This window comes from Mchenga conophoros, linkage group LG9, assembly GCF_057382185.1.
Source record: "Mchenga conophoros isolate Kocher_MC1m ecotype Shallow Benthic linkage group LG9, M_conophoros_male_GT1.1, whole genome shotgun sequence".
NCBI lineage: Eukaryota > Metazoa > Chordata > Actinopteri > Cichliformes > Cichlidae > Mchenga > Mchenga conophoros.
In genome coordinates, this window is record NC_140534.1 from 18,109,153 (window position 1) to 18,124,069 (window position 14,917).

General features: G+C 39.6%; 1 protein-coding gene across 1 annotated transcript in view; it reads right to left on the bottom strand.

Annotated features, from left to right (window-relative positions):
• The window catches only part of mbtps2 (membrane-bound transcription factor peptidase, site 2), a 28,454-nt gene extending 15,303 nt beyond the window's left edge, over window positions 1–13,151 (bottom strand). The window contains exons 1-5 of the mRNA XM_085286723.1: window positions 12,842–13,151; window positions 9,659–9,807; window positions 7,805–7,943; window positions 6,282–6,385; window positions 1,519–1,646 (exon numbers count right to left, since the gene is read on the bottom strand). Of these exons, the coding sequence (XP_085142849.1) occupies window positions 1,519–1,646; window positions 6,282–6,385; window positions 7,805–7,943; window positions 9,659–9,807; window positions 12,842–12,916 (595 nt within the window). The 5' untranslated portion in view covers window positions 12,917–13,151. The remainder of the gene's footprint in view (window positions 1–1,518; window positions 1,647–6,281; window positions 6,386–7,804; window positions 7,944–9,658; window positions 9,808–12,841) is intronic.
• Between the last annotated feature and the right edge of the window lie 1,766 nt (window positions 13,152–14,917).

Genomic DNA, 14,917 nt, shown 5'->3' on the forward strand with positions numbered 1-14,917 from the left:
TTGGTTCAAACTTCAAACTTGTTATCAACATGTGCATGGGGACATAATAGTGAGTATCTGAAGCCATCACTAAAACACAGTGGAGACTCGGTCATAGTTTGGGGCTGCATTTCAGCCAGTGATGTCAGAGATCTTGTCAAAATTGATGAACACAGAAAGAAACCAGCAGATTTTGATCCACCATGCAAAACCATCTGAAAAATCATCTGCCTGGCAGTGCATTATGATGGAGGGAATGCGGTACCTTAGGCCTGAGTAACATAGACCTAGACACCAGTCAACAACGAGGTGGATGAGTGGCTGCTGGAGGTTGGCTTGCTGTCATTGGGTGACACTGGTCACAAACAGGTATACGGTTGCTTGCAGATTGCTGTGGCTTGCACAGAAGATGCTGACTCCTCTGCAAACACTTTACTACAAAGAAGTATTAAAACTAAAGTGCGATACAAACTGCAAACTAAGAACATTTGCCTTCAAATTGAAAGTTTCGCCTCTCTACTGAAAATAACACGTTTAAATAAACTTTTACTTTTAAGGCGAATGGTTGAGAGTAGTTGGCAAGTGTTTGCAGACTAGTCAGCATCTTTCATACAAACTAAAGTTAACCAAAGCAATCTGCTAGCAACCGTATACCTGTTTGTGACCAATTTCACTTAACAGCAGCAGGCAACCTCTAGCAACCACTCATCAAACAGACCTGTGGATACTCCAAGTCTCACTGATTGGCCTCTTGGTGCATGACTGTGGCTTAAAAAAAAAAAAATCTATTTCACAGAGATTGCCAGCAACCACTTGCAACTAATTGGGAATACTCACTTTTCCCTAGTAACCAGTGGTTACCAAGCAGTCAACAACCAGACTCTAGGCCTGTATGACCAGGGCCTTAACAAGTCCACATAATCCTTTCATACTTTCTGTAAGGGGGCATGGGTATACATTATCAAAGTGCAAAAGATGCTGCTCTCATAACTTCTGCTTTACAAGAATATTAAGAGCAACACTTACAAGTTGTATGCAGAAAAACTTCTAATGTTAATCTATTATGTTTTGTTTTTTGGTTTTCATTGTGTTAATTTGGAAATCAAGTTCAAGTCTCTGCTTGACGTTTAATTTATGTTTCATATAACAATTCTACTGCAATTCTTACAGCATGGGGATTTTCCAAACTAACTACTTGACTATTTTCTAATGAAACTGCACTTTTCTTCCAAACCAGACCACACACAGAAAATACTCAGGCTTTAAGCAGCTCCCTCTGATGATCTGCGATGGCAGACATCAGTCACATTCATGTGCGAATGACTGCCAGCTTACCATTCAATTCATTAAGCTCTAATTTTCTTAATTGCAGAGTGAAATGATTTGATGCGATGCAGCTGTCTGCTGCTTAGCAATAAACTCCTCAGAGTGACCTTTGCTGGCAAAACAACATGCTTGTAATAATTGTGATTAATAGCTGGAAACACAATCAGGCTGCCGTAAGGAGCTATCAGCACATCTCAGGATAAAAAGTCTTACCGGCACAGAAGATGCGGAGCTGCTGAGCCGGTGATATGAGGTTGAGGTGTGTGGTGAAGAGGTCCACAAATGCACCAGGATAAACTACGAACACAAACATCCCAAATCCATTCACTCGCACTTGCTCCCTGCATGAGAACAGAAATAAAAAAAAACAAAGAAACATTAGATTTTAAAGGGAAACAGACTCTATGAGGGGTGTCAAACATACAGCCTGAGGGCCGGAGCAGAAGGAAGATAAAGGAGGTCATCATTTTTGGATTTTTATCATGACCTAGAAGACAAGGAGCCATGCCAAAGCTTTCTTTCAGCTATGATGGAAATATTTCTTTGCAGACTACCAGAAAGTGAAAGAAGCGACAGTGGAATCCCACTCATTTTATTTATTTCAGCCTTGCCATCATGGATCGGATTGATTGGATTGATTCAATACAAATGAAAATATTCCAACAGTACTTGTATTTCTTTATACATACAGCGTATTATCAAGTGGTTTTACTGGTCTAGCCCTGTCTGACACCCTACAAAGGAACTTGCCCTGAGGCCAGTCTCTACAATTGTATACACAAAACCGGTGAGCTCAGAAGGCAGAGCAGGTCACCTACTAATCAGTTTTGTAGTTTGATCCAGTCTGCATGTCAAAGTATCCATGGGCAATATATTGAACCACAGGTTGCTCTCTGATGTGTTGATTGGAGTGTCATGTGTGTGAAGGCATAGAAAAAAAGTCCTTGTATAAATGGGTGCGAATAAGTGAACAAGGCAAGCTGTATAAAGCACTTTGAGTGCTCAAGTGAAGTAGAAAAGCACTATATAAGACCCAGTCCTTTTACCATTTACCACAAAAGCCCACAACATACAAAAGAACAGCAAATGCACAGAAAACAGTGCACTTCAAGAAAGCACTTACACTGTACTTACAATAACAGCGCAAAATATTGCACTATTCATTCAATTTTCACCTAGAATCAAATGTTCAAGCCAATTTTTGGTCCTTGAATTTAACAGAGGGTAAACTCTCCTGCTAAGAGAGAATCTTTGTTAACAGCTGGTACTCCAACAACTGAAGTGGTGGAAGCTCTTGGGCAACGCTGGGCAGCTTCCAGGTTTTGGGCACAGTGAGGGAAAATCTTCAAAATCCAAGGTATGACAGATACATAAGAAATGGCAGACTTGATTTACGCTCTCAACGGTAGATAGACTGGTGACAAGCATATGACAGACTGGACCACTTCCTGATGGGAGTCATGTGGTAAGAATGCTTTTTCTTTTTTGAAGGCTTGTAATTAGGTGTTTTAGGGGGTACATGACATACCATGGATGTGCACATGAGATAGGGCACACCTACTAGAAAAAGGCAAAGAGCAGAGCTCATGTGAGATCAAACTGGGCTTCGCTGCCCTTGAACTCAAATGACACACCAGACTCCACTAAACGTATAAGAAGTCTTGAGACCATTTAGACAAACACACTATTGTGTCTGTGAATATTTAGAGGCAAACATAGATGTAGCTTCTGGGAAGTTTGGAGGTACCTTAAACCTTCAAATAGAAAGCAAGGGGAAACATCTGGCTCCAAGCAGAAGCCGGCTTGTATAAGAAGCTATGGGAAAATCTATTCTGGCGCTCACTGGATATTTGACCTCAGTAAACATTTTGCTAGTAATTTCATAATCTAATTTTTTTTTTAGATTATGTGGTTATTAACTGATATGTAATTAAAGCGGGGTGTACTTAGGGCAGAGCCAATGTGCAGTAAGGGAACGTTATTCGCCTCAGGTGTGCAGCAGCACTTGGGGTTACTAAATACGACTGCAATATACAGGGTTCATCAAAAAGAACCATCCAATTTCAAAAGGCTATATTTGTTAAAGTAACAGACATAGAACCTTGAAATACATTTTAAAATACATGGCTGAATATAATGTTTTATATACAAAACTTGCAATTTTCACAACTGCTCAGCATGTCCCTTTCTAGACAAACAGCATATGTCCAGCAACCACATGAAACTCATGGATCCCCTCTTTGTAACAACGCATCTTTCGATTGTTACAGGCGAACAGCTGCAGAATTACAGCACTTTGAAATCAAACAACTCTTTTTGATACACCCAGTATATATTGGACTGAAAGTTAAGAATTCATTGTTAATTTAGTGCAACAGAATTTACAATAAACATCCTTTAAAAAAAAATCAAAACAATCTTTGGCTTGCCCTTTGGTGTGGTGGAAACTATTACAAAAACTACTAGTTTTTGGCTTCCTTGAACCCCTGTTTGATTGAATCAAGATACTGACTTGACTGTTTATGGATGTACATATTTTTCAAATGTTAATTCTTTTCCTATATTTGTCATAAATACATACCACTGTACTTGGAACCTAGCCCCCTACTGCCTTCACGTTTATCTGTACACAAGTTGTATCCTGTATTAAAATAAGTGCAACCCTTTTGAGAAAAAAAATCCTCCAGCAGAGGTTAATCACAGTCTTACAGACTGGATCCACATGAAAGAAGTCTTTGAGGCTCCTCACTTAAAAATCACTTGTCTGAAATCAGTGGCTTTGTGAAAAATAGGATGATGCAGCAGATCAGAGGGGTCATCTGGACCATGTGCTATGCACACTAATTCATTAGTTTGGATTAGAGCTGGGCGATAGAACGATAACGATATGTATCGCGATATAACTTTTACTCGATAGAGAAATTAAGCTATCGCGATAGACCTCGCCGCTCTTGTCCTCTTAAAAAAATAAAATAAAAAATAAAAAAAGGTCAGCCAATCTAAATTAAGTAGCGCAGAGCCGAACCAATCACAGCCGCAGCGTCATGTCGCGTGACTTGTTACTACAGCACAAGTGCCAAGCCGCACGTGTGTTTGTTTGGGAAGCAGCCAGCGGGTAATGGAGGAAATGAGTGTGCCAACTAGAAAAATCAACCCAGCGTGACCGAAGAGAAAACAGATGATGGTTCCAATGCCGGAGAGATTGTCGAGCGGAAGAGCCATAGAAGTTCCGTAGTGTGAAGGTATTTCGGCTATTTCAAGTCTGACAAAAAACAGAGTAGCGTGCACTGTAAATGTGCCGAAAGCAAGTCTGGAAATACAATAAACTGGTGCATGCGTCACACTGTGCGCCACGTTATTGTTTCGGTGAAATGAATTTCTACAATACTGTTACTGTTAATTCTACTCTCTGCAGTGTTTAAATGCTTACATATACACACAGTTACTGTCCGTCCACACATACGACTCGGTTCTGCTTCTATGCCCCAGCTTTGTTTACTTTTCCCCCACCGAGGCTTCTAGACTTCTGATTGGCCAACATTTCTGCACGGTTAGGAATCTAGCGCCACCTGCTGCTTTGGCATGTTCATAGCAGCGTTTTCCTTCATTTCTGCCTTTATGTGTGGACGGGATTATTTTTTAAAATGAAAACGGAAAATCTCCGTTTTCAAAAATACCCGTGTACGTGTGGACGTAGCCTCAGTCTCTGACTGGAAGCGCTAATTCGTCATTCGGCTTTTGTCAGACTAAAGTAACTGTTAATACTGTTTGAAAAGCTAAGCTATACAACAAGGAGAGATTGAGAATTTCCTTTTAGTTCTCAGTTTATTTGATATTGACAAAAGTTAGTCAGTTTTGTCTGTTCTTCTGTAAAACAAACTAAGATTTATTTTTAGAATTAATATTTTGTTTCTAAGTGGAATTGACAATTTAGTCTGTTTCGTTTGTTCTATTTTGAAACTTAAACGCTTTAGCGGCTGCCTTTTGTGTAGTTTGCAATATTTGCCTTTATTTATCTGAAAAAGTCTCATGTTCCTTAAGTACATCTACCCTGTTGAACTTATTATGGGAAATAAATATTTAAATAAAAACAAGCTGCTGATTATTTCACATTTTACTTGTGAGCAACGGCACATTTAAATCTTACAAATATAGTTATTTGGCTTATATCGTGATAGATATCGTTATCGCCTGAAATGAAAAAAACATATCGTGATATGAAAAAATCTCATATCGCCCAGCTCTAGTTTGGATTTGCACAATCCACCTAATCATTAACTGTAATCAGAACCAATGCACCATGAAATAAAAATCAGGAATGAATTAAAGGGATTTTTTGGGGCTCATCAAAATCACACAAAGTGAGCAAGTAATACAACGCAATGAAACAAAATCACCAGCAACTTGTGGTTTTGAATTTGACATCAAAACATCCGATTAATACAAAAAACACATTTAATTTCCACTGTACCTGGACAGCCTAAGCCACTCTAATTTTATCAAACCGGTGTTTTAAGGTCAAATTTAAATACTAAAGTAGCAGAAACACATTCTACTTAAAGCAGAATAGAAGGCAAAGGGCTCTATATTTGGCTCATGTCTGCAGGCACATTGTCCCATCTTTAACAATCCTTTATCTCTGATTCAGATAAATCCTTTATCTTAATCCCGAAAGGTTATCAAGGGACAAGATTATAAATCAGGCTCCTCTCCTGTGGAACCAGCTCCCAGTTTGGCTTCAAGAGACAGACGTCCTCTCTACTTTTAAGACCAGGCTTCAAACGTTTTGAGCAGAAGTCTGACATACATTTACAACGTCCTCCTTGCAAACACACTTGTAGTATTGGAGTCTTTGTATTCTTTCACCTTTCTGGAGTTTAATATATTATCCACCAACAAAACAAATGCTCTTCATCATGATGGATTCATGCTGGATGCTATGTTGACACTACAATGTGGTGCGGTGTGGTTATTACCTCAGTGCTGCCACAGCGTGGCCCAGCTCATGTATTACTCCACTGAGCAGCAGGGCGATGAAGAAGTAGGCCAGCTGACTTGTGGGTAGATTAACGCCGGGGACCTAAAGACACACCAGAGACAAAAAAAAAAAAAAAAGAAACTGACTAAGATACGAACATAAAACATAATTCACAGAGTTAAAAATCAGCATTTATGGTTAGTTTTATCCTAAAAATGAAGAGCCAATTTAACCACAGTGTAACATCTTCCCAAATAAAAAATTCTAATTTGTATCACCACTAGGGCTGCCACGATTTGTCGACTAGTCACAATTACGTCGACTATCAAAATCGTCGACGACTGATTTAATAGTCGACGTGTCGTTTGAAGCTTTGTAAGATCGCAAAAGACGCAGGAATAATAGCAGGATTTAAGAGTGTAATAACGGACTGAAACAAAAGATGGCAGCCCAGCATGTACAAGGATGCCAGCTGCCGTTAAACCCCGAAGAAGAAGAAGCTGTGTCCCAGAATTCATAGCGCGGCCCAGCTTAGTTTCCAACAATGGCGGTAGCTAGTTAGTTTTAATATTACTCTTATTATTCTTTCTGGGTCACAAAATAAACGTTTAACATATTTTCAGGCGAGAATGTAGCTGTGTAAACCTCAAATATCGGCTCAGTTTATCAGGACACCACATATTTTCAAAAGCGCTCCGACGTTTTCGGAGACGTCTGTTACCCACTAGCTCGATAGCTAGGTCACTAGCGCGGTGAGAACACCGGACTCCCGGCAAATTGTTTTCAAACCCACCGCCGTCTTTCGCGACTCAGGTTAAATATATATGAGTCACTTAGATAAATTAAAAATGTTGTTGTTTGGCTTTTTTTTTTTTTTTTGTATTTTATTTGTTCCTGAGTAAATCGGTTTGGCTGAGATTAAAGTTATAGTTTTTACACAGCTGAATAAACGTCAAGCAGACAGCTGATTATCAGAAGTGTGAGATGCTGGAGAATATACTCCGGTGTCCTGTTATATTTTAGATAGCAAGGAGTTTATATTAAACTTTACCGAAACAATCTGCAAATTTCATTAAAATTGAATAAACTATCATCTTGTCTTTATTTTTAGTTAGCACCTTAAAAGCTTAAAGCTGTAAGCTAATGATAGTTATATAAGAGCAGATGCTGCTGGTGCAATAAGCTGTAGTTTCTTGGATATAAATGGCCCACTAATAGCTTCCCATGAATCACCTACAGAGCTCCACTGGGGATAGGGCTCACATTTATGCACGGTTATTTGACACCATAATGAATAAAAAGTGAACAGGGAAACACTTCTGAAAAGCAGGGGTCTTTTTTTTTTTTCATGGCACAGACATTTGAATTTCACACGCTTATGATCAACTCTGAAGGATGTTTTTATCCAGTTACACACAGAAAAGAGACACAAAAGCTTACAGATTTAAATCTGATGAATACTTGCCATTTTCATTCAGCTGATGTAACTTATGTATAGAAATCACATTAAAGTCAACCTACCACCACCTGCAGGGTCTGTGGATCTCCAATCCGTGGGTTGTCTGTGGTCATCTGAGCGATGGTCTGCTGCAGAGTCCTTATCAGCAGCACCACTGAGCCCAACATGGCAGCGATGCCAAACACCAGACCACTGTTGAACCTGGGAAACACAGATGGGATGCAAATTCAACAAGTGCAATTTTGCTGTACTTTTTTCACATTTATAAATGTGAAAAAACTAAAGATTATTAAAGCTACACAACGGGAAAAACACCTGGAATTGAGAAACTCAGAAATGCCACACCAAGTCAGTTCCACACTAAGAGTATTATTTTTAAAAACAGTCACTACTACAAGTCATCTACTATAAATCCAAAAGTTTGGGGGTGTTAGCATAAAAAATATGAATCAATAAAACAAACATGTAAAAACTGGCCTGTCCTTCAGGTTCCTTCCTAAACTGTGTCATGGGAAAACAACTTCTTTGACCAGACGCAGATAGCGTTAGGACCTTTACCTTTGAGAGTAGAGTTTAAATCCTACAATCCAGACCAAATCCTGACCGGACCTCATCGCCTACAAACAGTCCAGAATGCTGCTGTGAGGCTTCTCATCACGTCCTCTAAATGGTCCTGGCTTTACATTGGCTTCGAATTAAAGCTTAGGATTCAAATCAAAATTCTTTCAAATCTCTGACAGTCAGATGCCCCTCTATATTAGTCAGCCTTTAAATCCATATGTAACTAGCAAGACATTACAGTTTATTGTTCAGTGCTGCTAGCTGTCCCACAGTCCAGGTTAAGGAAGAAAGGAGCTTTTGAGGTCTGTGGACATTTCTGATACCTTTAAGGGAAGCTTAAGACCAGCTTTTATCCCCATTTTATTTTTTTTCCATCATCGTCTTCATCTTACTGTGAAGAGCCATGTGATGTTATGTTATTGAGAAGTGCTTTGTAAATGTTACTTGCTTACTGAAAAGTCAAAAATCGACTTACTTTCAGCATGTATGATGCATGTCTATCTGTCCATTTAGTCTTTAGAAAGAGAGAGGACATCTGCAGGAGGAAAGATGTCTGCTAACATCTCAAGCTATTTATTTTTTACATTTGTTGCCGACTTTAGCTTTTAAGGCTCGGTTGTCATACGGCTGGTTATAGGAAGTCAGTGCAGACTCAGTTTGCAATTAAAATGTAATCCTCTAAAATGTCTTTTTCTTCCAGGAAACAAATTATGTCCCGTGAAAGTAAGTCAACAGCTTCTCTGAATCCATTTACTGCAGAAAAGACGTTTTTAGAAATGTTATTAAATTGCCAAATGCTTTTATGATGAAGAAGGAAGGTTGAGGAAAGCTTTTAGCCAAACCATCAAGTATCAAAGTCAAAAGTAACACAGCGCCTCATTTACAAGAAAAAAAAAAGTATAATTTTATTGTAACTGAAGTGGAAGGAAGCAGGAATCTGAAGGTGTGGACAAGGTTTATAGAGGGAAATTAGTCTCAAAATGTTTTACAAACGTGCGTGTTATGATCCATAAGCATAAACTAACTTGCAAATGTACTTATTTATTGTGCGTACTGTATCTGTAACTTGTAAATGTATGTTTTGTAGTCGAGGAGTGATGGGCTGTTCTGTTTGTTCAGGAAAAAAAAACAAAAACAAAACGTTGTTTTATTTGAAAAACACATGAGGAAGCTCAGATGTCCCGGTTTTCCACTAGCACCTGAATCAAATCATTTGTACACATTTGTAAATGTTAGTTTAGGCTTGTGTGTCACAACATACACATTTTCTACCATTTTTGACACTAACTGCACTCGATTAAAGTTCAGAAAGACTACAGGAACAGCTGAGTGGATTATATATACAGAAACCGTACCACATGTAAAGAGCCCGGGGGTTGATGCGGGCGCAGTATGCAAATAGTCGGTTGAACATGGTGGTTTGCCATCTCACGTGAAAAGGAGACAACATCAGGCCACGACTGGCGAGCCATGACTCATAGCTGATCCGATGCGTCACCGATGACTGCAGGACAGAAACAAAGTCAGCGCACGAGCACATCCACATTTAGAAAGCACGTCTAACTGGAGTTATTCTGTAAGAGCTTATAGTGTTCACATATTTCCAATGTCCGGACCTCAATAAGCTGTAATCAGAAAAGGTTCTGCATATTGAAACCCCCAATCAGAAGGAGAATTTTACACTATTCATCTCTAACTTTATATAAGCTACAAGGGGTTACAATGTTAAAAATTGCCCACCGATGCATGTAATGATAAAAGCAGCCAAATGCTTAATCATTGTAAGAAAAGGAAAAGTCGAGGGAGGAGGACCGACTGAAATAGTTTACACACAAAACAGCTCAGAAATGAGGCCGCAGACTGCCTCTAACTTGGTAGGAAATAAGGTTTTTATGTTTTATAAATAAAACGAAGGCTTCTCAAATCTGAAACTGGGATTTAAACTCCACTGAACATTAAAATTGATTTTGCAGTGATATTTAAAGGCTTTCAAAGTCTTCATTAACTCATCTGTACACTGTTCAAAATGCAGCTGAAATTGAGCAGATGTTGATATTACAAGCCTCATTCACTGGCTCCTCTGTATCTTTAGGTCTGACAAGATGTTACATGTTTTTACATGGGGATATACTTTTGGCTAGCAAAAGTGTCTGATTCAACTGCAACTTGCTAAGGGTCATTTAACCAAACCCCGTGTCGAGTCAAGAAAATCCTAAATAAATTCAATTTTGCTCACCCAGTTATAGTTTTTTGAAGTCGAAATATATGACTAATAGCTGGGATAGGATCCAGCAGGCCTGCAACACTAATTAGGATAGCCAGTTAATGAAAACTAATAAGTGGACGGATGCCCTGATGGATGTCTCAGTTTTAAAAAAAATAGGTTAATAACAAATTTTCTTTCTTTTTTCTCACTAATCCTTGAATGTGCTTCCACACTAATAATGCTACAGTGGGGCAAAAAAGTATTTAGTCAGCCACCGATTGTGCAAGTTCCCCCACCTAAAATGATGACAGAGGTCAGTAATTTGCACCAGAGGTACACTTCAACTGTGAGAGACAGAATGTGAAAAAAAAAAAATCCATGAATCCACATGGTAGGATTTGTAAAGAATTTATTCGTAAATCAGGGTGGAAAATAAGTATTTGGTCAATAACAAAAATACAACTCAATACTTTGTAACATAACCTTTGTTGGCAATAACAGAGGTCAAACGCTTACTATAGGTCTTTACCAGGTTTGCACACACAGTAGCTGGTATTTTGGCCCATTCCTCCATGCAGATCTTCTCGAGAGCAGTGATGTTTTGGGGCTGTCGCCGAGCAACACGGACTTTCAACTCCCGCCACAGATTTTCTATGGGGTTGAGGTCTGGAGACTGGCTAGGCCACTCCAGGACTTTCAAATGCTTCTTACGGAGCCACTGCTTTGTTGCCCGGGCGGTGTGTTTTGGATCATTGTCATGTTGGAAGACCCAGCCTCGTTTCATCTTCAAAGTTCTCACTGATGGAAGGAGGTTTTGGCTCAAAATCTCACGATACATGGCCCCATTCATGCTGTCCTTAACACGGATCAGTCGTCCTGTCCCCTTGGCAGAAAAACAGCCCCATAGCATGATGTTTCCACCCCCATGCTTCACAGTAGGTATGGTGTTCTTGGGATGCAACTCAGTATTCTTCTTCCTCCAAACACGACGAGTTGAGTTTATACCAAAAAGTTCTACTTTGGTTTCATCTGACCACATGACATTCTCCCAATCCTCTGCTGTATCATCCATGTGCTCTCTGGCAAACTTCAGACGGGCCTGGACATGCACTGGCTTCAGCAGCGGAACACGTCTGGCACTGCGGGATTTGATTCCCTGCCGTTGTAGTGTGTTACTGATGGTGACCTTTGTTACTTTGGTCCCAGCTCTCTGCAGGTCATTCACCAGGTCCCCCCGTGTGGTTCTGGGATCTTTGCTCACCGTTCTCATGATCATTTTGACCCCACGGGATGAGATCTTGCGTGGAGCCCCAGATCGAGGGAGATTATCAGTGGTCTTGTGTGTCTTCCATTTTCTGATGATTGCTCCCACAGTTGATTTTTTCACACCAAGCTGCTTGCCTATTGTAGATTCACTCTTCCCAGTCTGGTGCAGGTCTACAATACTTTTCCTGGTGTCCTTCAAAAGCTCTTTGGAGTCTGACTGTTTGAGGCTGTGGACAGGTGTCTTTTATACAGATGATGAGTTCAAACAGGTGCCATTCATACAGGTAACGAGTGGGGGACAGAAAAGCTTCTTACAGAAGACGTTACAGGTCTGTGAGAGCCAGAGATTTTCCTTGTTTGAGGTGACCAAATACTTATTTTCCACCCTAATTTACGAATAAATTCTTTACAAATCCTACCATGTGGATTCATGGATTTTTTTTTCACATTCTGTCTCTCACAGTTGAAGTGTACCTCTGGTGCAAATTACTGACCTCTGTCATCATTTTAAGTGGGGGAACTTGCACAATCGGTGGCTGACTAAATACTTTTTTGCCCCACTGTATAATTATCCCCTGCTGTTTTTATTGTGAATGGCACTTTCCTCTTTGTTTGTACCTGATTTTAATATCTTTTTGCGCTGCACCTTTGGACTCTCTTCTTCCTTGTTTACTTGTGTTTTGCTTTGTAATTCCACGAAATTTTAAGGGTTAGAGAGCAGATCTCTAGGTTGCCAGGTTTTCCAGGATACATGGAAATCCTGAGTTATACTCTACACTACTGCAGGTACTCGCTTATAGTTTACTCTGATAGCATTTAAAGATAGACAGGGTCTTATATTTCCCACATTTTCTGCTCACTTTAAGCATTAAACGCATCTCATGGACAGACATTGTGAAGTAATGGCCGTAATGTGTTTAATAGCGGGGTTTCCAGCGGTTCCAGGGCTGCTCTGGCCTGTTTACACGAGTGCCCACAGCTCAAACCTTCTAATGGTTAAATCCATTCACGTGCGTTAGCTGACAGACTGCTGAGCAGGAAGAAAAACAAAAAGGCAAATATTCACCCTGAGCAGCGTGTCCGCCAGATAGACAGCACACCAGCCTGCCATCACAAACACCAGCAGGGACACGGGGATCATGGTGCAGCCGTTACAGGACTCCACACCGCGCCGCCTTCATCACTCTCTCTGCCCGCCGTTTGTCACGCAGCTGGCCGCCGTCATTAGCGTCCAACGCTGCCATAAAATGCCGTCACTTACGGTGAACTGCAAACAGAAAGGTTTGATTTCACGAATGCCGTGAATCGGAAGGAGTGTCAGCACTGCGCGACAAAACTCCGGCTTCTTCTTCTTCTTCTTCTTCGACACTTTCTTTTGTCCCTGCCAATATTGCGCCATCAGGTGTTCAACTGCAGCATCTCACTTTTCATTTTGGGTAGTTTTTACAAATTTCTAATTTAAAAAATTAAAACAAAAATAATTACATTTGCAGTAAAAAATAAAAAGTATTTTTAAAAATTCACAAATTCTAAATACTAGTAAAGAAGTAAAAAATATAATTATAGAAATTACATATAAAAAGAAATAAATTAAATGGCAGAAATTGATAGAGAGAATTTTTTAAATGTAAATTAAAAAAAAAACAAAAAAAACAATTCACAGTGGATTGTCCCAGTGCTTACTATATATAGGGCACAGAGCTGTAACCCTAAAAATGGAGAATTGCATAATCAGTTGGCTCAGCTGCAGACACAAAAATGAAAGTTTGTTTTTGGATATTAGATTTCATCCTGCCAAAAGGTCAATGGGGGTAAAAGGAAACCAATAAATGTGGATTGCCAGAGTCAGGCGCAACAAGAAAATAAGCTCCCAGTCTGACTCATTAAGCCATAAATGTGGCCAAGGGAACATAAAACTGCTTGTGGATAAAGGCCAACATGTTGCTGTACATCAGTTCCTACAGAGCCTTCAGCCTTTCAGAATAACTGTGTTATTTGAGCTTAATGAGGACACAGCTGCAGATGAAAACTGTCTATTTGGGTGCAATAAACCCCCCTCTAAAAGGTTAAACCCCAATTTCAGTTTACCTCCTCCTTTATGAGGTTTTACTCTTAAAGTAAGTAATATCAAACTTTGCCACAGCCACATTTATCTCCTTTTAGGCCCTGCGGCAACAGTTTGTGGTTGTGCGCTTAGTGATACCGATTATACACACCATGGTGTATTTATTTTATCCACAGACAGGCAGATTATATTGTTTGTAAAGCTCCTTTTTTCATTATTTGCCTATGAAATAAACTTCCTTTTGGCATTTCTAGGTTAGTTTGGAAGATATTTACATAGTCCTGAGGAATATGTAAATGGTTATTCCTCAGGACTATGTAAATAACTCGATCACCTTTAAGTCACCTTGGATTGTCAGACTTTGAACCTTACACTGGACTAGCAGATGCCTTTTAAACAACATTTAAACTTTTCCCATTAAAAAAAATTATCAACAGAGTCTGTATTATTATGGGAGCATGATTCTGGATTTCCAACAAGGTAAATGTTTTCAATGGAGAAAAAAAAAAGAACATATTTGATGGGGTTTTTGTTCAGGTGAAATGAATGATTGATTGAGCTCTACAGTATTCCCATTATTGAATGATGATACTTTTCCACAGGTTTTCTTTGTTTTAAAGGTGATATACAGCATAAACAACTTCAGAGCCACAGCACAGACCAAAACAAATGAGCACATTAGCCACACCTTCTCACTTCCTTCATGATACATTTATAACCAAAAGCCAAAAGCAACACCCAAATACAATTAGCTCTATGCAATACATTGAATATCTATTAGATGCTGCAGTTACCACCTGTAGAGTTTGCTTGTTTGTTTTTTCAGTTATCTTCGGGGAGGGGGGGGGGGGGGGTTTCAGTGTGTGCCATCTTGCTTTTATATTGCCGTGTTGAGCTTAATGGCCTTCATAAGCATGTGGCTGGTCAAAAGTTTAAAAGTGAGGGACTTGCGACTAGTGACTGGCTGGACCAGCTCCAAGATAAAAAATCCAGAAACTAAAATTACAACACAAAAAGGAAATATGACCCCAGTGCTCTGCTACTAGTTGTTTTTTCTATAATAATACTCAAAGTCTT